Genomic DNA, 25340 nt, shown 5'->3' on the forward strand with positions numbered 1-25340 from the left:
GGCAACCTTGAAAGTCAAGCACAGGGCCGATATTTCTGCTACCCTTATGAACACACTGCTATCACTGTAAGGCTGCTCGCCTGTTTCAAGACTCAAGCATTTGAGAAAGCTTGATCATTGAGATGGCAAAAAATGTAATGCAGCAAAGTGCATTTAGAGACATTTGTGTAAAACGCCCCTTGTCCCTCTGGTTTTTTTAGACAACTTCCACCTCTGCTGCGTAACAGCTTCCCAAGAGTGAATGTGCAAATTTTGCTCTCAGTTGTGATCTAGGAAATGTAGTGATGTTTTCATGATTATTTCTACACTAAAATCAATTTTTAACAATGCTTACTCTAAAGTCAGTCCTTAGCTTGTAAATATCTGTCACCACTTACTGCTCAACTTCTTTTTAAAACTGGCATTTGGAGGCACAAGTGATGGGCTTAATCTAGTAAATGATATTGATATTGCAGTGCAACTCCTCATCACTCATTAAAAAAGGTGAAGGAAGGTAAGTACAGCTGAGAGACGCAGTTCTGTAAGATGAGCGCTCTTTCTTGCATACTTTCTACTTGAAAATATGTACTTACACCCCTCAGTCTCCCCACTGAAGCTTTTTTTAGCTGTTCCAACACTTTTTTCAGATAAATATTTTCAGCAATGAAATACATTAAAAAATAGTAAGTGGAGAGAATATTCCGTTCCTTAGACAGGGCATTCCTGTTACTTTGCTCAAAGAAAACCAAACAGGAAACAAGAATCTGATGTACAAAAGGTAAGGTAACTTGTTTTTCAACGCTGCCTAGCAATTACATGAAGTTTTAATGTGCAAGCAGTAAGACAGACTTGGACTTTCTACATTCTTCATTTTACAGCTTTCAAACTCTAGGTTGACATCAAATACTAATCAAAATAATTCTCCTTTTATTTAAAAAAAAAGTTTTCCAGAGAGAGAGAACCTGTATTAAATAAGAAGGAACAATTAGGTTCCTTCTGGGGGTTCAGTGCTAAACTAAGAGCAACCTTTCATAGAATCATAGCACCATGAAGGTTGGAACAGACCACTGCTGCCCCCTAACCCCGTCCTGCAGTGCCACATCTGCCTCTTTCTTGAACACCTCCAGGGACTGTGACTCCACCACCTCCTTTTTTTCATGCTTCCTTCTTTTGCAACACTAATTAAAATGAAGGTAAAATGAGAGAGAAAGGGCTGCAATTAAAATAACAAGAACACTATTGAAAAGCATGCTGATCTGTATACAGCACTGTTTCCATCACTGCCAAATGCACATTTTATGGTAATGCTCGGTTATAAGGGTGAAATCCTAATCCCTGGGTGATGGTCTAAGGACAGTCAAGCTACTTAACCAGTACATTCCTGGCTTATGTATTTTAAATTCTCCTCTACCTGAACAGAATACTATTTCAAAAAGTAATTCTTAGATCAGACCACCTATTTCTGGTCACCTGCTGCCTGATTTGACCAAAACACCTAAGGGAAATACCTAAGGGAAAAAACACAGGCTCCCAGAAGATACAATGCAGAGAAGTGGTGCAGGTAACTCACCTGATGGTTTATCAGTGTATGTATCCAGTAGATGCTGCTGAAAGATTGTTACAGTAACATCAAAACCAGTCTGTAAGTAAAGTGAATGGAAACTGATAGGTTGTCACATCTAGTATTTTATCTATTTTTACTGGTACAGTTAATATTTATCCTAAAAATTATTCAGAATGTTATTTCCTGAACTTTTTAGATGTAAATGTGTGTGTCAAAATATGAATTACTACATTAAATGATGATATTGAATCTTAAACCTAAAATTTAATTTATTTTATTAAAATAAGATAATCAGAGGAACCTTGGCTTACAATAAATGCATTTTCTCAGGAGCAATAAAAACAAAATTAAAACCCAAATCAGCAAGAAAAACTGTATATGCTCAGTTTCCTCTTGATAGTGCATCTCTTGGACGACAGCTTCAGATGGGATGAAAACTATGCTCATTCTGCAGAAGTATACTGATACTGTTAATTAGCCTTTATCAGCCACAAAAGCCTGTCTTTCTGCACTTTCCACCTCATTGGGCTGCAAGAAACAAGTCCGTAGTACCAAAATAAGCCGCTTAAGTTACCAAAGATGACCATAGCAAGACTGGCTAGCTTCCTTCTCTGAGCAGTACAGTTTAGAATATACTCCATTCCTTTGCAAGAGTTTTTTTTCTACGTGCAAAACTATTGCAAAACTATTTTGTGTTGAATTAGCATTTTAACTTATTTCATTGGCTTGATGAAAGCTCTTAGGCAGGAGCTGATTTCCAGAAAGTTTTTTTCTTCTTCCCTCAGTCTTGTTTGCAGATACCCATTTCCAGCAAAAGTCCCCTGACGTGAAGCGGCACGGGGCAATCAGAGAGCACCAGATCACATCATCTTTCTTCCCTCAAGTGCCAAGGCAGGTCATCCCTGCTGTAAAAAATACCAGTTTATCAGCAGATTCAAATCAACCCAGAAACACTGCCAAAGAAACATCCATCTCTTCTGTGTGTGGGAAAAATAAGGCTCAAGTGCATCTATTAAAAAAATAGTAATAGATCTCTTGATTTGTAGTCTGTTAACTATCCCAGTAGAAGAAACTGTAGAAAAAGGCAATGTGGAGCTTTGTCCCTGCAGGGTAAGAACTGCAAACATCCTTAGCAGCTTGTTCTTAAACGGGGATGCGGATGATCCGGCTGGTCACTGATCCTGTACACTGAGGCATTAAAAGCACAACTTCTGTTACTTCTGTTCCTTTCCCATCACTGGAGAGATCAAGGGAAGGGGAGCACAATCCTAAAAAACAGGCAGTCTTGTGGATGTTAACGTGCAAGAATTTATGTCCTCTGTATGGGATGCGCGGTGCAGAGATGGTTCGGAAGCACTCCGGTTGATCTTGGGTAAAGAATGTTGCAGCAATTCAATGGAAGACAGTATCTGAGAAGAAGGCACATAAAATGGAAAGGTGACGTGTTACAAAGAGCCACATTCTTTTCAAGTAAGTCTTAAAACTTCATTTCTTAGGGCTTTACCAGTATCCATTACAATATACTACGTGGAGATACTGAAAACAATACTCAAGGAATGTTCCAGTTTAAAGAATCCAACTCTGCCACAGAGTTTCATTGCTGTGAGGACCCTCACTGAGTTTCAGGGGACAGGCAGATACTTCTCCATTAACAGTTCATCAATATAGCAACCAAGAGGCAAGCATCTATGCACTCTCCAACAGTGTAACAGGGAAAGAATAGCATCCTCTTCCTAACTGTCCGAATTTAGAAAGAAGCCAAGTACAACTTCTGTTGTTTAACAAGTAACATCGTTTTGAGAAGTGCTGCAATTCAATTCCAGATATTTTAACCAGTACCAGGAAGTGCCTGCATTATCCTCACAGTGACAGGAAAAGGTCAAGTATCCTTTGTAAAACAAGACCAAAACTTGCGATAGGAATATTAAATCCCCCTTGTGAATTTTGTTTGCTTGTACAAAGATGTGGGGAAAAAAATGAATTGTCCTTACAGCAAAGTGCTCTGATGTTAGAGCAATACGGTGTTCAACACTGCTTCAATCAGGCTGGGTATTATTTTTAACTTTTTTGTACCTAAATCATGTATCTCAGTATTAGAAACTGCACAAGGGAGCCGGGTTATTAAAGGTGCACATGTGACTAAACAGAACCAGGAAGCATGCTACTCTTCATTCCTGCATCTACTTCCAGTTTCTAAACGTGTGCTTTTATCCACCTATGGTGCTTTGTGGTAATGGCTATTTATAAAATACTTAGGAGTTGTTACATGCTGAGAAAAGCCACTTACTTGCGGAAACAGAGGTCTTTCTTCCCTAACTTTCTTCAAACAATCTGCTACAAGCCTCTTCATTGCTTTGGGGCAGTTCTTGTACAACTTGCTGAGGTCTGGAGAAGCATATCCTCGGCCAACCATGAAAATAATCTAAAAAAAGAACAGCCAGTAGGTAGCAGAGAACTGAAGCCAAACAAGCTGCTTTGCTCATTCAAAGCTCTGATGTCCCAAAGTCATTAAACGTGAGTGCCAAAGCCAAGCACACCAGCAGGCCTTGTACATAAGTCCAAATCAGTTAACTGAAACAATGGCCTTGCTTTTGTGTAACGTAGAACATAATTAAATCAGAGTGACGCTGTGGTTTATAATACTCCCGAGATGCAAAGGCATTATTACAGTCAGAAAAGAACAGGACATACTATGTGACATGGCAGTTTCCTTCAATTGAGGATTACAAGTGACAAATGATCCCCAATTTGAGCACTTACAAGCTCAAGCCATACGCTATCAGGGTTTGGCATGAACATGTTACTGCTCAGCAGAACTGTATTTTCAGGTATCTCAGTAAATACATCTGCCAAAGCAGATTTACAGCGAGTTGAAAGTGATCATCATGACTAATGTAACTACTGCAGCATAAAGGAAAAGGGGTTAAGGCAAACACTAAGTGATATTATTAGCGATGGAAAACATTTTCTGTTTTAGTCCAGCACAGACTATAAAATACAACAGAGGCAAAAATAATGGTTTCTCCCCATGCAGACACGTGCAATGCTCTTAATTCAATCAAAGCAAAAAGCAGAATGCAACAAAGCAGCAATCAAAAAGCTGTAACAGTTTATGTTCGTGCTCTACAGAAGAAGGCTTTCAATAATGAAGTAACATTTAATACTGAAAGATTTGATCATAAATAGCCACTTCTTTTTTTGCTTAGTAAAAAGCATGAACCTAACTTTACTGATTTATGAACAGATATTTACCTTCAGAAGGAAATTTTTCCTACATACGAATTTACTTCACTGATGTAACTAAGCACATCAGCAGGACGTGCTTTCCTTGAGTTACTGCCAGTATTTAAGAAAATATTCTACTACACACATTTACTGCTGACACAAACAATACTGTAAACAGCATTCCAGTTCTTGTTTTGCATCTGTCCTACACTTCTTGAGGAAAATACAGCACACCAGAAGCAACATGCAGCATTGAGCAACCGCTTCTTACCTGGTCGCGGTTGTTGATGTGGGAGTATGGCAGCTCTCCTGTCATTAGCTCATACAACACTATTCCATAGGAGTAGACATCTGACTGAAAACTGAACGGATTACTGTCCTGCATCCGTATCACTTCTGGTGCCTTTAGAAGGAGAAAAGCAATTAGTGAAAAGTGGTATTAACAAGCTAAGAAACAGAAAAGACAAGTGAATGGGAAAATGGGAGGCCAAGAGGAGTCAATCAGTAATCAGTGAACAAAGGATGGAATCCTCAGGACCTCCTCTAAGGCACTGGAGCAGTCCTGTCAGTGCTATTCTACATCTTACTAAATGAGTAAACGCACATTTAGCATATATGTAGATATGCCTATAACAACACTTCCAGAGAACCCTCAGAAAATTTCCTCTATTACTTGAGGACTTCCATACATAAACTGACACTGATCTGCAACAACTGAGTTGCCTCAAAGCTTACTGCAATGATCAGCCACAAGGTAGAGGACAGCAGCGGCGCTAACAACCATAGCTTGGTACACGTCAAGCACCACAGATGACTTGTGCTCACTCCCATGCTTCAAGGAGAGCTCTGCACACTTTCCCATCCACTGATAAAGCTGCTGAATGCCAGATCAGCAAGCATGCATAAAAAGAGATGCTGCCAGGTCCTCAGCAGGGAGCAGAGGAAGAAGAGACGAAAAAAGAAGACAGCCAACAAAGACAGGGTTCACCCATTCCACAAAGCTCATTAAGCAGATTCAAGGCCATTGCTTGCTCTCCAGTTGAGAAGAGCCCTTCTGGGGAGAGGTGGTCCTGGGACTACAGGAAAAAGGCTCTTCCCTTGGAACTGTTCCTCGCAGTGCTATTGACAGCCCTTGACAGCCTTTGCCTTGTATGTTTAGAACTCCAAAAACGCAGGAGGAAACACTGCCGAACAGTGCCTACTTTTGGGCAGTTAGACACTCCAGCACTTTATTCTTCAATTTTAACCTATCCTGTAATTGGAATAAATGTCTGCATAGTGCTAACAACATAGGTTGTCATTTAGATGTAAGGACCTGTCAAAATTACTGCATTCAACCAATGAAACTTGTATTAACAGAGTGAAAGCAAACTATTAACACAGCAGCAAAATACTTTGCTCACCATCCACAAAATGGAACCAGTGGGTTGCTCCACCTGTTGCGATCCACTCCACCTGGATTTTACAGTTGCTAGACCAAAGTCTCCTATTTTCACTGTGAGGCCTTCATGAAGAAATATATCTAAACAGTTGTTAAAGAAATTCTATAGAAAACCTGAATGAACAATTCTGAATTTTCTGACATGAGTACAAAGTCTGGTGAGGGTTATCAGAAATCCAAGAACTATCCAAGAATATTGCTGGGTTTGGTTTTTTGTTTTGTTTGTCTTACCTGCTACAAGTTGTATCTTAGAGAAAAAGTAATTTTATGGCACCCGTTACCAATTAACACCCATTAACAATTGGCACCCATTAACAATTAACCGTTAACAAAAATGCAGGTGTGCAATCTATCTACTTAATACTGAATGTTCCTTCTTCTCAAGTTTAAATTAAGATTTCTGGCTTTATTTGTGCCTGTCTTCTGAGGATGTTTTAAATTTATTAAAAATATACGGGACACAGTATAGGACATACACACATATCCCTCATCAAACAGAAAGCTTCTCTCCAGCACACTATCTAGATAATAGAGACATCATAACACCACTATTGATATTATTCAATTAAAGTAAGTCCCACGTGAAGGATGCTGCTTCTCCTTTTGTCACCTCTATAACAGCAGTTCGTTAAGAAAGCTATACCTTCTATGAAAGACCTTGCTAAAAGTAACTTTGTACTCATCACAAGAAATTACTCATTTTTGTTACATGCCTTTACAACAACTACTTCACACACAGCCCCCACCCTCTCCCAGAAAAAGCTCCAAGTTAACAACAAATCACTCTCATGTCACAGTGAGATGAAATTAGGAAAGGATACTATTGGATTTCATGTCCCTATGGATGATGTTCTTTGCGTGTAAATAGCTGTGAAAGAAGCAGCAGAAAAGTGACATAAATGGATACTGTTCATACAAATTTAGTTTTCTGATATCAGTTTACCACATGACTAATGGTCTAGCATTAATTAAGACAGGATTCCATACAGGAAAAATACAAAAAGAACCTAAGTGCTTAATTAAACATGTTACAATCTTTGTCACTTGAGAGCTTAACATTGCGGTCTTTAACAAGTCCTTTAACATGGATCAGATACTGAGATACAGACCTATGTGGCAAAGACTTAAATAGTGTTTAAGAGGTTCTGAAGTATTAGGCAGATTCATCCCCAGACATCATTCACAGCATCTGTACTCAGACATGAGCTCCTGACTCAGCATACCAGTTTGACCTACTGCAGTGTGACAGCAGTAGCACATACCAGGGCTCGGGGAAGAAAAAGGGAACATCATTCCAACAGATAAAACAGGCACAGACACTGCTGCTTATTCTACTCACTCCATTCCCTGTGCTGTCTGCCGAGCAATGTCAATGAGCTGGAACATCTGGAACTTGGTCTCTTGAACGTGCAGGTGTTTATACAGACTGCTGCCTTCACACCACTGTGTGACAATGGCCAGGTTATCTTTAGTCATGTAGCCCATGAAGAGCAAAATGTTAACATGCCGAGTCTTCCTAATAGAAGTAGCAGAAAAAGAAATTAGTATCTTTATTAAAATGTTTTCGTGTTCTTTTGAAAAATGTTCTTCTTGTCTGAAGGGACACATTTCAGCTTTCAAAAGTGAACAAAAAAAATCTCATGAAATGAATTATTGTTTTTGAAATCAATAACCACATCCTGCTCACATTAACAGAAGTGACTGGAGTAACAGAAGTGACCTTGAAAGCTGAAAAAGTGACAGCTTAAAATATGACTGAATCCCAAGAGGAAACCAAAGGGTCATGATAAACTGTAAGGGAACAAAAAATATAATTCTTCTATATAGGTTCAATTCCAGGATTCTCTTTTAAAATTACAGTTACTTAATAGGACATTACAAAACCAGTATTTGAAAACAAAATACATGGATCAGAGAATAGATTAAAAAAAGGGAATTATGTTGCAAACTTAAAAAGCTGTACAGCTCGAGTATTCTGCCCAGCCATGAGAATTACAGAAGGACTTATTGGTCTTCACATTCTCCTATATGCCAAACATGACCTGAGGGATTGTGGATGTTAGTATCACTTATCTGAAAAAGCTTCCAGAAATCTCAGTGAAGAACCACTGAATATCACTGCTGTCTCACAGCTCTACAACAGTATTTACCAGTATCACTGTATGCTCTTTTTTATTTTTATTTTTTGGAGATCTGCTTTTGCTGCCCATTAAGTACACACTATTCAGCAAGACAGTTTAGTCTGCAGGCAAATGCTGTGGCTTCAAATAACAAAATTTAGCAAAGAAACTGCAAAACTCACCTTAATACAGCCACTTCGTTTCTGAAAGCCTGGAACTGTTCTGGGGTCGGATCTACAACTTTTAATATTTTCACTGCTACATCCCCTGAAAATACATTTATAGTTCAAGTTAGTAGCAATGCAGTTTCTTCCCAAAAATCACATTACCACATTGTACACATAAAAACCCAACTTTGTGCACAGAATGCCCCTAGTAATCTGTGAACAGACCAAGACCATAAACTTCTGCAGGACCACATAATTAATTTACCTGAATTAGAGAACAGTAAAAGTCATTAATTTTACACCATGCTTCCCTATCTAGAAAACAGTAGAATGGAACAGATTATAAAAGGTACGATAGTAGAGTGAAGCTGACTGTTCTAAAGGTAACCACTAACAGCCAGACCCACCAGTTCCTCCGTGAAAGAGGCAAACACCAAATTCACATTAACTATGGATGGTCGGAATATTTACAACAGGTGGATAAAATTGCCCTGATGCTGCCACAGGAAGGTAAAAGGAGTTAGTAAACTGGAACTTAGTCCACACGTAAGAGAAAATGCAGAGACTTTCTACTTCCAATTATGTTTATCCCACAATATAAAGGCTGCTGCCACTTAGCATTACAGAATAATCGCTTACATTAGGATAAAAATCCCTAGGAGGACAGATTTATCTGCTATTGCAATTACCTCATCTTCTTACTATCTTCTCTTTTCAAAAACAGACTTGAAAAACCTTAGCGCATCTCTAGAATTGTACCATCAACTAATTTCGTTAGCAACACTGACAGCTCAATTGAAAACAATGTTTGGAAAGGAGATGTAAATGGTACTGAAGGATACAGAGAAAGTGCCCTGACAGAGACAGTGGCATCTTCCACTGTAGTTACCAGCTGTTTAGTTTGCTGTGTAATTTGAAGTCAGAAAGTTCACAAACACTGAACACATTCTAATACATTCATATTTTCCTTCAACTTCAGTAAATGCACACACTTCCTATTTCATCCTTCAGCATCTTCCTAAAGGGAACCATCTCATGTTTTCAGTATGCAGAGGTCTGGTGGTTTGTTTGTTTTTGATGATGTTGGGTATTTTTTTGTTTTTATAACTGAAGAGATCTCTGCTCACACATCAGAGCAGTACAACACAAGAGGCAGAAAGACTAACAGTTTCACATGACGATCAAATCAGGCTTAAAAGGGGCCGGTTCCTACTGCAACTACTGTTTATGTACAATGCAAGACCAATAAAAGGTCTGTCAATATTAGAAGCATTTTGCTAGGAGCTATACCAACACAAGGATGCAGCATCCACTGACTGTAAGCCAAATGTTTTCAAACTGTTTTTCAATATAGCCTCCATTATGATCCTTGCTCCACTGATGAAGAGATATTTTTAACCTCAAGTTTTTATTGAATCATGTGCCACACCTTTCTAAGCTCAATGGCATTCTCCAAGCAGTTTTCACTACAGAAAGAAATAAACAACAGCACTTGTTTTGTTTAGCAGCAATCTGAAGACAATTAGCTTCCACCACCCCCCAACCATCAAAAACCTAGAGCTGATTACCAGGGCCAAAGGGGAAATGTGAGTGTTTATGATAGGTAGTCTTCCAACCCATTTAAACTGCCTTGGTTTTCTTTCCTCCTTTTAAATTTAGAAGCATGCTACAGGACACTACAGGATCCAAATGAGGTCTGTAACAGAAGTGGTGCAAATATTAAAATTAGTACTTAACCATCAGAACAATCTGGAAAAATATGGAAGTGCAAGACTATTCAACAAGACATGCACTCCTCATAGCAAGACCATCCTTGGCACTATCCGCTTCATTTTTATTTGGGAAGGCTAAGTCAAGGAAGTTTATTGGAAACCTAATACAGATTACACACAGTTGTACACATCCTCTAGCAGGCCTTCCATAGGTGCTCTCCAAAGGTTCAAACAGCCCTTCAGCACTGGGCATATTAGGAGGTCTGACACCTCCATTCTAATCCAGAAATTCGGTTTAAGTTTGCAGCAATCTGCCCCACTTCGATGCTTTCAACTTCACCAAGAGATTTTAGTTGCTGCATACAACAGCTTACTACAAAGAAAAGTGTACAATTCATTCATTTGTGCACTATGAGCTCCCCGTTCTAAACAGAAAAAACTAGAAACTCTTTCCAATCTTTCAAGACCACACTACAAATGATGGCAACAAAACAAAAACAAATAAAACAAAAAGCTCTCCCACTATTTCACCTTTAATAGAAAGTCAGTACCATTAAAAAAAAAGTGTCAATTATTTGCTAACATCAATTTAGTTTATAAAATCAGATCCAGCTGTCATTGCTTGGTAATTTAACCTCAGCTTTCCCCAGGAATCAGGAGAACTCTGTACAGTTACCTTAGATGTGATACTGAATCCTATTTACACTGAATTCTGTGATAGCTGTACAGTCCTTTTATGTGCACAACTAAAGGTTATTTGTTACTATGTAGCTCCATGCATTTCCTCTTTAAAACATCAAAGTTCTTGATACATGAAGAGTAGTTGCAAACATTCTGATGAAACATATTAATAAGAAACTCACATTCATTTTTAGATTGGGGCCTGAAGGGAGTTGTGCTTCTGTTTAAAACCGGACGCCCCAAATTTGGACCTAAATCTGGAGTCCTGCAGTGTGCCTCTTGTCAAAGTCCTCAGCAACTTTTTCTCATTAACTCTCACATCAACCATTTCTTTAATTAGAAATACTCCACCATTAAAACAATTTATACTTACTTCCTTTCCCTGTCACCTCGAGTACAAGTATGCTAATTAAACGACAGGTATTCAAAATAAAAACCGGAAAGTAAACTTAATTTAACATAATGCTGTGAAAATTTACAACGTGCTGATAATGATGCTGGATTCAGCATATGGATGGAGACAGAATTAGCAGCTGTAAGGTTCAGATTTCAGCACAGGCACTGTGCCTTAATTTTCTCAATGGAAAAATTAGGAAATCCGTATTTCTCACTTAGTTCTTTTGCTGGTAGATAATCACACAGCTGCACCATTCAAACACCTTTTTTTTTTCTGCATTATTGTCCTTCTACAGCAGTAACATTTTGAGAAGACAGTGATAGCTGTGAAGAACTTACCATGCCATTTGCCCTTGTAAACAGTTCCAAAAGAACCTGACCCTATTCTGGTAGAAAGCATGACTTCACTTGCTTCTATTTCCCAGTAATAACTAGAATCTCTTTGTCCACGAGGCCTCTGCAACAAAAGAAAATATTAAATACATATGGTACTTATTTTATTAACAGCATTCAGGAAAAAAAACTATTTCATTGTTTCCCTAGCTACTTTTTCCCCACACAAGAAAGTCAGACATTTCAGTGTAAGGCTTCAGGCGCTTATGAAGGTATCATTAGTTCTGCTCTAGAGATACAAACTCTGATCTGAGATCACAAGAGGAATGAGTAATTGGGGATTCTTGAATTATTTGAAGATATCTTAAATATTTAAGAAGCTTACTTTAAAAAAAGTCACAATGCTCAAATTACAGAACTCTGATATATTTGAAAACAATAAACAAAAAAATACGAGAGCAGAATTTTCAAACATCCATGTGATTTACAACTGGGAGTCCCACTGAGCAAATGTACTTTTAAAAAACAGAATAACTTAAAAATCCAGACACTATTATTTTTGTCTTTTTCTATGTTTAAAATCAAAGCTTTGAGGAAAAGTTGCTGTTTTGTTAAATTGACTTTTCCAAGACTCTTTAACCAACTTTGTTACCAATATGATGGCATATGCATTTTCTATGAAAACCATGGCAGTGCAATTCAAAAAGCACTAAGGAGGTTAAAGATATTAAAAAGAATAAAAAGATGCAGCCCCTAAATATTTAGAAATGTAAGCCTTGAATCTATACTGAAAAATAATCTCAGAACTCTGTCTGAAATTAATTTTTAAATCCAAACGCTTTTCCAGGTACTGAAATCACAAGCTGGATTTACATCCCTGTTACACATTCAGTGCAGAGTAATCAACGAAGGTTTCCATCAGCTTTCGTTGACTTTCAAGTACAGATCTTTATCCCAGCACTCCATTAATTTCACCCCACTTTAACACACTGAAAGTATTTACACACAGTGGTTCGAAAACACTTACAATTTTGTTTTTTTCTTGTGTATTTGTCCCAGGGGCTCTCTCTCTCTGGGCTGGGACTGGGGTTTTGGGCTGAGACCAGCCAGTCGGGCTCATATTGTTGGGACTTCCAGACAGAGCAGAGGGTGAAGCTTATATTGAAAACAGAAGAAAAAGAAGTTACAAGCCATGAAATAAACACAAAATACAATTGCAGTACTTGATTTTTGGAAGCCATACCTGATTCACTATGGTTTCGAATTGCATCCTAAAACAGAGAAAATATCAACATAGTTAATAAAGTATATGGCAGTGCAAACAACCAAGCAGAAATAAATGTGTTGAAATAGTTCTCGACAGTTTAAACCAAGTGTCATACACGACTGACCAAGTCCCTTTAAAAGATGGCAGCTTGGTTACAAGAATCCTATTTGCTTTAAAAAAAAAAACAAAAAAACAACCAAAACAACCCATGCAGCTGGCAAATTCTTACAGCACATTAAAAATATTCACAGCATATTAAAATTACTACCAAAAAAAAAAAAAGGGGGGCGGGGGAAGAAAAACATGGAACAAGAATAAACATGAATAAACATGAGAAATACTGTCTCCATTCCCACCCCTCCATTGTTGTTCATGCTTGTTTGATCTGAACATAGCTCCTGTGATGGCCCTGCATCTCCAGGGGACAATCATGTAAAAAAGGTTCTGGACTTTACGTAGGAAAACTTTTAAAAGGCCCTAAAATATTCCAGGTCAATAAGCATTTAGAAACAATATGGTAGAGGTATTTCAACACATAATAGACTACATCTTGTGCTCTAACACAAAAACATTTCCATTTCAAAACAAGTGCTTTCCACAGAAGTTTGATGATGGTTGAAAAGCATGTTCTTACACAGCTCACTACTCGGGACAGTGCAACAACTCTCACCTCATGCCACAGGCACTTTACAACACAACTCTACAGCCATGCACAAGATAAACTAAGCTCTGACAAACATGACTATACAACTTTTCTCACCTGCTATGCATTATCCCAAAGTACATACAGGAAACGTAAAATATCCAGGTACTGTATAAGTACAAAGCAAGAACATGCACTACAGAAATGTTAAATACTGTAAAAGTTAATAGAAGTCAATTCAAACTTTCTGACTAATTAGTAGAATAATAAATGTAAGACTTCATAGGAGGACAGGACAGGCCTATATTCCACTGAACGGCTTTCAAATTAGCCCAGAATTTCCTTACTAATGATTCATTTATGGAATACATCATTGTTGCTAGTTAGCTGTGTTCTCCCAGGCTTGAATTCCAACTAGCATATTCTTGCAGAATTCCTCTACTCTGTGCCTGAGTGAGTTAAAATCTCCATAAACTACCAGAGAACTCTTGCAAATTACTACCTTTGTCCAGTTTGAGGATGTAAGTCTTTTTAAGAATCTGCATTAATAACAAGTGGTGTTTTTTCTACACTGGCCTGAGAATGTAACTTCTTTCAAGCAAGCTGGCAAAGAACCATTAAATAATCTTCAATTTCTCTCATATTTAATTCTTAAGGAATTGCTACCTGAGGAAAAAAAAAAAAGTATCTTTGTTGAACTTCAGTTCTGGTTTGAATATATTTTCTTTTTTCTTATGGCTCCTATAGCAAATACACCCCAAAAAGCATTCTTCACAGTTTTTCTTGCAACACAAATGACACCACACAGCAGTGCTGCATTCGGCCACCTTTGCTCTGATGTGAAGTGCATCATATTCGTAATCCACACTTTTGCACAGTTAAATTTAACAAAATAGTTTCCAGAGGAAGACTGTCACACACAGATGAACCTGAGAATGTTTTATACCTCAAAAGCTGTGTGACCGAGCAGATCCCTAATCCAAGCTTGTTTCTAATGCATAACAAATATCACAGCAGTATGGTTTCACCCAGCTTAACTGAAATTGAACTCTTATCAATTTGCCTCTTCTAAGTGTTGTCCTCAATATTTATGTACAAACATGCTATAAAGACTTTAATTAAATCAGCTCCAGATTAAACACTTCATGTGGACACTGCCATAGCTTACAAGTTACAGCAATCCTGTTAATCACAAGAAAACAAAAGGCACCAAGAAAATACCTACTCTTCCCCTCAAACAAAATCGTCTGCACCAGGAACTGGGAGAAGCATTCAGGCTGTTATTCTATGCCAACAGGGTAAGAGATAACAGAAAGAGGAAGTATAAAAAAATTAAAACTGAAATTAGGATAAATGAAAGAAAAAGTAACCAAAGTTGTTTGGCATATGATAATGCAGTGAAACTTAAATAACTATTCCTGTTCCAGCAATAATCAGTCTGAATAAGGTGACTTTTTTCATACCATTCCTAAAGGTGCTCACTACCTGTGTCTGGTTGTTTTTTTAAAAGCCTACTGAAGAAGCAGCTACTGCCTCTAAGACAGGGCAGCTATTTTTATTCGATCCGCTATGATAGGCAGAATAGAAAGCATTTCTTTCTCTACCACTAAGCATAAAGAATAAAGAAAGCAGTATCTCAAACCTTATCACACCACTAAGCCTAATAATTCACATTCTCTTTCTGTAAGGCTTCATTTTGTTTTTGTGCCATAGAAGACAGTAGGTTCAAAGCCTCTGTGGGAGGGGGGGCGAGGAGCAGACAATCTTAGCCTGTAAGGAACGGTGCCTCTCCCCACAAAATCCAGCTTCTAACCAATGCTTCTAACCAAGAAATTGTCACAGGGTTGCAGCGTACTTCATTTCACCTCACTGAAGATGCAGAGCAGTTCTCTGGCACATTTAGGAGAGTCTTTACATTTCATAGAAGCCTACAAGCTACCAGCTGAAGCAATAAGCAAGTAAACTCAGAAGTCAAAGGATTTTGTTTGGCCAAGGACTTTTTAACTTATTTTAACTTATTCCAGGAGGGGCAGGGGGGAGAACAGGGTGCTCTCTGAAGTCCTGCTGTTCATCACTTTGTTTCTGCAAGCCTTTCCTGTAAATCATTCCCTTACACAAACAAACAGGATCCTTTAGACTTCACTTCCAAAACCTCTCACTGTTTCCAGTGTAAGGATCCAAACTAAGGGGAAAAATAGATTAATAAATAATAAATAAAGGGATTACTGCAATCAAGTAACAGCAGAAGTATTTTCAGATACAGGTGGCTTTCCTAGGATCCACAGTTCTGTAAGGGTGTAACACAGCTCCTGGCAGTAAGCTTTGACTTAAGCATTCAGACTCTGAGAACTGCAACCAGACTTCCACCTCTAGTCTCTTTTTAAACAACCATCGGTCCCCCTCCCCCAGTCCAGATCTTTAAGTTTCAAAGAACATTCTTAAATATCTCAAATAACACATATGTTCAGACAAGCTGAAATTGTTCCCTTTTCACATCTGCGAAACTTACTTGTTAAGCCTCCCTCACGACTTCAAAGACATTGAAATCTACCTAGAACTTAACTGAAGTTGATAAAGACTGTGAGAATGAGCTATTAACTTTCTAGGCAGATGTGCCATCTATATATTCTTATCACAGCCTGTTAAGGAAAACAGTACATGAATTACAGAGAAAGAAAAAGCACCAACCAGTGACTATTAGATAGCCAGTCACAAATCCAGTGTAACTGAATGACAATCCACCCCCATCAGTATTACCTCAATTATCCGGCTGTCTACGGGCATTGTAGTGCTAACCATGTGGACATTTGGTGTGGATGTAGATCGCTGTCTTTGGGAAAGGGTGCCCTCAGAGGAAGGATTTGATGTGTTGAATGTAAAGACATGAGGTGTAGAATACCTGTGCTGGGAGCTAAAAGAAAAGAGAGAAATTTGTGGTTATTTTTTTTCCCCTCTCCCCTTTAGCAGTCAGAAAAATATTCTTCAGTGTAGTCTACCAAAAGCAGTAATACACACAAAATTTCAAACGTGGGAAATGTTGGGATTTATATGCTAACTAAACTATTTGGTCAGCCAAACCATTTACACTTTAACTTAGGAAATAAATTTAAGAACTTGGCACACGGATCTAACATGTTTAAGTGTACTTCTGCCATTATAAAATGTGCCACAGTTCACCTCAGTCCCCATTAAATTATATTTAATATATTGATGAATTACAGGCTCTGTTGGATTAATTAATTCAAGCAGTTAAATTTAAACTCTCATTTCAAGCTTATTAAATGAATAGCCTGAAAGATACTTTTTTTATTGCTAAGCCCTGAGTTTTTGAAGGTTGCAAGACTGTTCAACTTCTCACACAGAACAGCCAGCAAGGAAGTCATGAAGCCCAACAGCAGTTAGTAGGAGGCCAACAGTAAAATCCAGTTCAGCAAAGAATTATAAATCACAGCTAACCTTAATCAAACTTCACTTATCCCAAATAACAAAAGTAGCTTAACCAAAACCAGACAGCCTTCACAAAAACAACCAGCTAACTAATCACTAAGTCATTGTGCAGCAACACTAGAAATAGAATAACTTGGCAAAGAAAATGAACGCAAGATCAATTTCTGATGTAGTTCCCAGTAAAATAAATAAATAAATAGGACCATTTGCAAGTCAGCTACGTGCTGTGTGCCTCATTCCTGAACAGGTCAACATTTTTCAAAGGGATGGAGAAAAAACAAGATGGCCTGTCCTCTCCAGCCTCTAGAATTTCAAGGAAAAGAATACAGGCACAAATTATCATCAGAAGACAGGCTGCTTTGGAAGGAAAGTGATTTATATTCTAGCATTAAGGCTACAGGAATGTTCTTAGTAATCAGGCCTCAGGACTTTCTGTAAAGTGAGCCTATTTTCTATTTCCACTGCTCTCTTTAATCTCTTACCTATAGTCACAATTCAAGATGTTATTTTAGTTTATGCATGTGACTCACGCAAAAAAAAAAAGCAAGCTATAAACCCTTACATGTATGCTACATGATCAGACGAAATAACACACAATATCAATTCTTCTTAGGCAGGTAAACAGAGGTCTCCACAAAACTTTTAATATCCTCACTTAAAATCTTCAGACTAAAATTTAAAAACAGAAATTCCAGGATTGATGCTTTGCTTGAAGCTGTAAGAAATGACGCTAGATATTTTCTATGTAGGCTGTTGCCTTCTTGCACATTTATCTCAACCTTCTATGTTCTTCTACTTTCAAGGAGTTGGGAGTGTGGATTTTTTTGTTTTTAAACAAGTGTATTTCCCAAAAGAGAAATGACAGGAAATACTAGCTTACCTAACAGGTATCCGGGAGACAGACTCCCGCATCCGTCTCATTGTCAAGGGAGGTAGTGCAGGGACACCACTGTCACTGATATTTGAATTTGGGAACAATCTGAAATATCAACAAAAACAATTACAATTTCAACTGCTACACTACCTCCTGTACAATGCTCTTAAAACTGAGAATTTAAAGGACTTTTGCTCTGCATGAACGCGTCCCCAGTTCCTGCATACGTTTGTTCTCTGTATGGTACAACTAAAAACTACATCATCGGACTCTCACGGAGAATTTCCACGTGTTCTTAATAAAATTAAGACTTCAGATGCAAATCTGCAATACTCCAGACTTTCTCAACAGGATATTTGAGAGTAACATTTTTTAATTTTTATTAAACTCTGGTAGCATCAAGTGACGCAATTATCCTAAATTCTGATTGCTCATCAGAATAATTGCATGTCCAAGTTCAGTTATTAAAAAAAATAATAACACAATCACTAATAAAGATACAAACATATTCATAGGTTTCAATTGTTACGCATATAAGGACTTCTAACAGCGATTTTCAACTTTCTCTAATCAATATTTTCTAAGTATTATCCTTCATCAGTTTTCTCACCATTCCATTCCTCTTTGGTGGCCTATCAAAAGCACTGACACTCCTGAAACATTCATCTTTCCAACAGGTAAAACCACCGAGTCGTGATTTTTTTTTCTTATAACTGAAGTATTATAAAAGAGGAATTAGGATGCCTTCCCACGCTAAATCAGAAGGGCACTATAGCACCTGCCTGCTCATTCAATACATTCATTTTTTGTCTGAGAATGCTGAAATTCACAGCACTAACAAAATGCATGCAATTGGCCTTCTTCTCCTGGGAACAGACAGTCATTGCTGGCTGCTTTATGAAATCAATACATGTATTCTGTAAACTGGTGAACATGATTATACCTCCCAAAGATCCAAATCATCTCTATGGTGAGATTTTAAAAACAAAGAACAACCACCAGAGCCCAAGAGAGCCACTACTGCTATTAGAAAGGAACAGTCCTTACAAGAGTTGCCTGATATTGCTCCAGTCGACACACATGGTTGGAACTTTAGTGCTGCAGTGCTCGTGGAATTTATAACCGCACGTCTGACACCGAAACCCATTTAGGAGGAACTTCTGGCAGATGTCACAGAAAGCAAGCTTTAGAAATGTCTTCCGAGCCTAGAAAATGCATGTAATCATCAATCCAACATTCTCTTAATTAGCTGAGATGAACATCTTTAGAGCTTGACATAAATAAAAACAATGATAAAATGTTCCCAGTGCCCCCAAGATGTTACTGAACGTAAAGTTACACAAGTTTTCTTGTGTGTATTTCTTGTTTGGCTGTAAACCTGGAAAAGCTTACAAATAATTAGGGCACTGCCTGCCCAATCATTTAAAATGAAAAGAAAAAGGCACACATCTGTTCCACCAGACTCAAAAGCAACATCTTGCACTTGGTAAGGTGACAGAGATGGGTGGGAATTGGTTTTTTTGTTTGTTTTCTGTCTAGTTGGTATCGTCAGAAGTGAAGGAGGATCAGATCGTAAGAACCATGCCTTTTTCTTTATTCATCACAGTATCTGTTGTGAGCCCATAGGTAACCAATAACCCTAACACAAGAAATCCTTTCCTTAGGATATAAAGCAGTTTAAGGAAATGCCATTTTTCAAAATGACATCCAACATTTTTAAAGCTTCTGAAATCCGAAGAAAAGACATTAAAATGAATGGATGAAAGGCTTTCTGCCTACAATGGAACTCTACCATACACAACAGCTGCAAGTCTGAATTTCCTCCGGTTCTGGAACAAAATATTAGGCTTTGTAACAAATTGCAAACAATTTTATTTCTATTTTTCTAATACTGCTAAGTATAAGCAAAGCTATTTTCAGTTACTGCAAATCAATCCTAGGCTCTCTAACTGGTAAGTGATAATCACTTTGTACAATATACTTCTGGAGCAAAACAACAGGCTACAAAGCAGAAACAGTTGATTCACATGGAAAACAAAATAGCAGAAGGTGAAACTCTCTAACAGTTGGACACAATCGCTGTTTAACAAAATAACAGCCTCCATCATCTACTTATCTGTAACCTTGATTGCTTCTTCCTCTACATATGTGAAGGCCTAAAAGTTTTTATTATTAATTTATTAGCTCTATTAATTTGCCCTATTTTGAGCAAATCTTATATTTTCCCCCTCCCCAAAAGACTGTCAATTTACCAGGCAGTATCAGCTCTCAAAGCAACCTCAAACCTCACAGAACTGACAACACCTTTACATATTCAGTACAATTGCCAACAGAACCATAAGGCTGCTGAGCTTGTCCAGTGTTTTTTTTAATTTAATCACATAAACACTGAAAATGCAAGTTGCCTCCCAGTTCTGAACTCTAAAGACCTGATATCTTAATATAATAATTACAGAAATATACCCTAATGTAATCCCAACTAATAGAAATGTTGATCAGGGTGCTGGTGGTGTAAAGGTAAGCTTCTAAAGTCTCTGACATCTAGAAACCGTGAATATAAATAAAATTCTGACACTCCATTGTCAATTGATATTTAGCCAATTTAATTAATGGGGAGCAGTGGGGAGGAAAAAACAAACCATTACTTCTGAAATTCCAACTCCCATGTTTACAGAGCTAGAAGGCCTCTATATTCCTTTAACATCCCTTGACTGAATATGCAATTCAACTAATAACATGTATTTCAAAATACACAAGAGGAGAGAAGCTTACAAAATTGTGTGTAGTGAGTGGAACATGATCAAGAAAGTCCACCTGCAGTTCTTCACCAATCAAGGAGGCAGCATCGGTGTTCCAATCCAAACGCACTTTTTTACTGAAAGAAAGAAAAAGTGGGCAGGCCAGATTTACTTAGGAGGTAAGAAGTTGCATCTATCAGTGATCTATGTTTTGTGAGCTTTCTTGAGTCAACTGAAAACAAACAAAAAAGCACAGCTAACCTCTTATAATGATCTGCAGTTCAATATCTTTACCTTAAAAATATAACTGACTTTAAGGCATAGCAATTAACTCTTTTTGTTTGTTTTAAACAAGTCATTTGAATACATGGATTATTTGAAGTAATCAACCTAGGAGCTACAAAAACAAAACAAGAAATTATGAACTATGACTTAGTGACATGAAAGCTGTATTACATGCTTCAGCACTGAAGTTACTTGTGACCTCAGAATGGACTCAGTTATACAGAGCTGTGAAACCACAAATGATCGCCTTGTGACCGAGGCTTAAAGGAGCATTAAGCCCACGCCTTTCGAGGTGTGAAGTTAAACGTATTAACTCCATGAGATACCTTCACTCCCTCAGCTTGTAAAAGAATCATTTGGTATTTAATAGCAGCATCCCCGGTCCTACAAAAAATAAGGAATACCTGAAGTGAGATTTTAAGTCCAAATATTGAAAATGTGTAGAGGAATGCAGGGCCTTAAAATTGAGCACAGAGGAGATCTTCAGTCAACTTGGTTTATGAACTACAAACGCAGAATGAGAACTGCACCTCAGATATGAAGGCATATCACATCATTTCAACGAGAGTATGAGAAAAAGACGCAACAAGCACTTGGCATGTAGCCCTCATTCCTCATTTAATACTTAGAAAACGTTAAAGAAATACCCAGGAAGCTTAAGGATTTGCGCTAGCAGAGGGTAAAGAAAGCAACACGGAAGTGTTCACAGTCTGCATTTTCAAAAGAAATTAGCAAAAAAGGGAAAGAAAGCATTACTGCCACTACTCTAGAAACAAGATTTTTAAATTCTCTAGTTGACAGTTTCATGTATAACATTATGGACTCTTACCCTTTTGGTTCAGTAACAAGACGAAAAACTGCACAGCATTCTGGCTGCAGACCTCTTACTTTAAGTGCCTTCATGAGACAATCATGTAAGGTCATCCCATTTCGCACATTTACCTGTGTCCAAAGGAAGAAGAAATGCACTGCATGACGGTACAGTTCATTTAAGCTTCTTTGGAGAAAAGGAAAGTATTATGCCTCAACCCTTTTCTGCAACTGATGACTTTTAAAATTAACAAATAAATAAATAACTGTCCAAATTATGTAACAACAAACTTCTCTGCCCTCCAATTCAAGTCACTGCACATTAAGCCAACCTGTCAGGCAGGCATGTTTTCTGCTATCCTGCACTTAGGCAAAGGAAGTTTTAAGGCCATTTTATTACTTTCATTTCTTATAGCTACTAAGTTTCTTGTAAACCAGATCTGTACAAAGCTCATATACACAGGTAGGCTACAAAAACAACAGAAATGCAGGCAAATGGAAATACTAAGGTTAAAAAAAAAAAAAAGAATTTAGATTCTAGAGAGCTCTGATCAAGATTTTAGTTATTACTGGTGTCTTCAGCTCTGGGAAATCTCATAGAAGTGAAGCTTCTTGAGGGAACACCAATTACCACGCTTCCCTGTGGGCATACTTCAAGTGAATACAACAGTGATAGAAATAACTGTGCTCGTGCACAATGGAAAAATGCAGCAGCATGGTAGAGAAATACTAGGTCTCAAAATACAGCCACACAGCTTACAACATGTGTCCTCAAGAATTGGAAAATTGATGACACCATATTCAAAAACACAAGGTTTCGTGAAGCTTGTCATTTCTATAGTAAAAATAAACGTCATAGCGTTAGCAATGCACCACAATTCTTCCATCAAGGTAACACAGACTTACCACTGTACGTTGCTTGTTGGGCAAGAAAACTCGAATGGTATTACTGGTTTTAGAAGTATCTGATATTTTGCCATCATCAGATGCTCGGCGCTGATAACCAAACTGCTGGACAATGGTTGGTGAAATGCAGTTTGGGCCATCAAAGACAGAATCCTTGAGTCCAAAACCATTACTGATAGTCTTCCAAGCTCCCTGAATGTGCTCCATGGATGCAGTCTAAGGAAACAACAAAATTAGAGGAGTGAGGGAAAATTACAGCATCTTTCACTAAGAGCTATTGAATCTTCCTGGCACAGCAGACCTCACCATCTCTTTTCAGAGGTATCTGGGGACTGCACTGCCTCTTCCTTTTTGACAACCTACACATATACAGTACAGTTCACCCACATCTGTGAACTCGGCCCGAGTTTTGACAGCACTGGACTTTCTGCACAGATCTACATGTATGTATGTGCAATTGCATTCTCACTACACCTGTAGTTGTTACAGCAGCTCGTTACCATCATCTTAGTTTAGACAGTCAATGCTTGAAGCTAGCTTTGATGCAGGCCAAAATAGTCCTGTATGCCAGATGCGGTTGCAATCATTAGCATACCTGTATTTTAAGAAAGAAAAAGTGGCCCAACAGAAATTATAACAAAAAGCAATGAAGAAATCCCATTTTTATCAGTGATGTCAAGGGACTGGTTTGGGTGTCTTTCTGTTCTGTGGTTTGGGTCTTCTTTGTTTGCTCCAAAATTATTTAACTCCAAATTATTTTCCAAATCTTATTCAAAAACTAAGCAAAGTCAGAAACAAGTTTTGAAATCTAAAATGAAATCCTTGGTAAATTTCAAAGTGGCCAGATTGTCTACTAAGCTTTCAGAAAGAAAATAATAATAATAATAAAAATAATAATAGAATAATGCAAATAAGCTTAGTAGTTTATTCTCCCCCATAAATCTTCATCTCTCTGTAAACCTCTGCAAACTCAACGCTTAGAACTGCCCAGTGCAAGTGCCAAGTTAGTAGATGAACTCCAGATTTGCTTTTAGTGACTTCTGCACACTGCCTACATTCCTGGTCACCTCTGTGAAAGGGAAAGAAAGTCATATAAAGCCTACTAAGTCAAAAAACACATAAGTCAGGAAATGCCAAAATAAAGATCTTCCAAGCAACTGCAATTCTGTCCCCTTATGGTACAAGAAAATACTAGACTGACAGACCTACACGGTTCCCCAGATACCCAAAAAAATCAGTGCATAACACCAAAAACTCCTTTACTGAGCGCCTATCAGCTTCTAATATGTCTCATTTCATTCTGTGCTTTCTCTGTTGCAAATTATTTGAACGCTCCCATCCATTTCCTCACATCCTTGCTGTTTTCTACAATTGAAGAGATAAAGCAATAGAACTCATGGAAAAACATCTCACTAGTATTAAGTGCCCATCTGGGGATGTCCAGCAGGGTAAACTTGAATTTGAAAGTGTTACTCAAAGCACAACTCCAAAAAGCCTTCGCTAGATTCATAAGCACTCAAAACTACTGAAGATCTGAACCCAGATCTGACAAGCATTTAAAAGGAAACATAATCAACAACTGTAAAAAAGGGCTGGCTCATGTGAGCCAACCTACCATCGCACACAGACTTTGCAATAGAAGAAGAAAATAAATAATCCAGCCACTCTCTGCTACCTACCTCATTCTTTAGGCATCTTTGAGCTTATGTAATGAATCCACTGTAGGTGATACTGCTAAAAATATTAACAGGAATATCAGGTTTCTGTTTCATATTTCAGTGAAACCCTATCAGACAGAAAGGAAACGTCATAATTTTGGTGCCATTTTATGGCCTCCAAGTAATTTTCCATCCCGAGAGACTGCATACAAGATTTTGCCACAATCTCTCAAAAGCGTATTTCTGCGGTGTGTTTTTAGCACCTCCATGTTTGTCACGTCCTACTGGTATTTCCTAGCAAGCTCTTCAATCCACAGCCTCAAAACACCAGCAAGCAAGATGACATCATAAGCTAGGCAACAGTCAGAGAACCATAGAATGGCCTGGGCTGAAAAGGACCACAATGATCATCCAGTTTCAAACCTCCTGCCACAGGCAGGGTCTCCAACCACCAGACCAGGCTGCCCAGAGCCTGATAGACGGGAAGTCTGAAAACGTTCCAGCAAAACCACAGTGGTAGTGACTCTATGACTGATACTGTAACAGTGGCACTATTCCTGAATTTGAAGATAACTGAATTAATCTAAGTTAGTAAGAAACCATTGCAGTGAAAGAACTGTTTTCTCCCCTGTAAGCCCCTCACCCACAGGGTCAAGCGAGCACTTGTTCTGCCAGAAGACTGCAGGCTGAGGATGGGCAAATGTGCAGGAGAGTGAATGACTGTCAGTCCAACCTGCTCAAGAACTGCGTAAGCACCAACTGTGAACCCCAGACCAGATGGCCCTGTCCAGTTCTGCCCTCAGACTCCTGGTACTCCAGTTCAGAAGCTCTGAGCTGCAAAAAGTCACTATAACTATACCAAGAAGGTTTTCTTTCACATCCTCACAAAGAAAAAGCCACTGTGGTGTAATTTCAGGTGGATAAATAAAAGGTCTTTTGCTCACCCTTTCACTTCTAAGGCCTCCATACATCTGCCTGTCAACTATCCCATGAAACTTACTGTAAAACCAAAACCATGTCACGTATCTCCATATGCATATTAAGAACAGCACACCTCCACCCTCCATTCCACATTCTACACTATGGCCTTTTAT

At 38.2% G+C, this 25340-nt stretch overlaps 1 protein-coding gene across 6 annotated transcripts in view; it reads right to left on the bottom strand.

Moving 5' to 3' along the window:
- Positions 1-1801: 1801 nt before the first annotated feature.
- Positions 1802-25340, bottom strand: part of RAF1 (Raf-1 proto-oncogene, serine/threonine kinase) — a 40559-nt gene continuing 17020 nt past the window's right edge. For 3 of the 6 annotated variants that reach the window (XM_052678479.1, XM_052678478.1, XM_052678480.1), the window contains 17 exons: positions 22589-22804; positions 21702-21814; positions 20622-20724; positions 18897-19054; positions 17856-17954; positions 16286-16439; positions 14754-14813; positions 12862-12889; positions 12646-12773; positions 11625-11742; positions 8512-8596; positions 7549-7725; positions 7031-7077; positions 6172-6290; positions 5040-5171; positions 3831-3965; positions 1802-2952 (listed from right to left, as the gene is read on the bottom strand). In XM_052678479.1, the coding sequence (XP_052534439.1) occupies positions 2812-2952; positions 3831-3965; positions 5040-5171; positions 6172-6290; positions 7031-7077; positions 7549-7725; positions 8512-8596; positions 11625-11742; positions 12646-12773; positions 12862-12889; positions 14754-14813; positions 16286-16439; positions 17856-17954; positions 18897-19054; positions 20622-20724; positions 21702-21814; positions 22589-22795 (2004 nt within the window). In that variant the 5' untranslated portion in view covers positions 22796-22804 and the 3' untranslated portion in view covers positions 1802-2811. The remainder of the gene's footprint in view (positions 2953-3830; positions 3966-5039; positions 5172-6171; positions 6291-7030; positions 7078-7548; positions 7726-8511; positions 8597-11624; positions 11743-12645; positions 12774-12861; positions 12890-14753; positions 14814-16285; positions 16440-17855; positions 17955-18896; positions 19055-20621; positions 20725-21701; positions 21815-22588; positions 22805-25340) is intronic. The other 3 variants (XM_052678482.1, XM_052678481.1, XM_052678483.1) reach the window with 3 other exon arrangements.

This window comes from Tympanuchus pallidicinctus, unplaced genomic scaffold, assembly GCF_026119805.1.
Source record: "Tympanuchus pallidicinctus isolate F22 unplaced genomic scaffold, pur_lepc_1.0 scaffold17, whole genome shotgun sequence".
Classification (NCBI taxonomy): domain Eukaryota; kingdom Metazoa; phylum Chordata; class Aves; order Galliformes; family Phasianidae; genus Tympanuchus; species Tympanuchus pallidicinctus.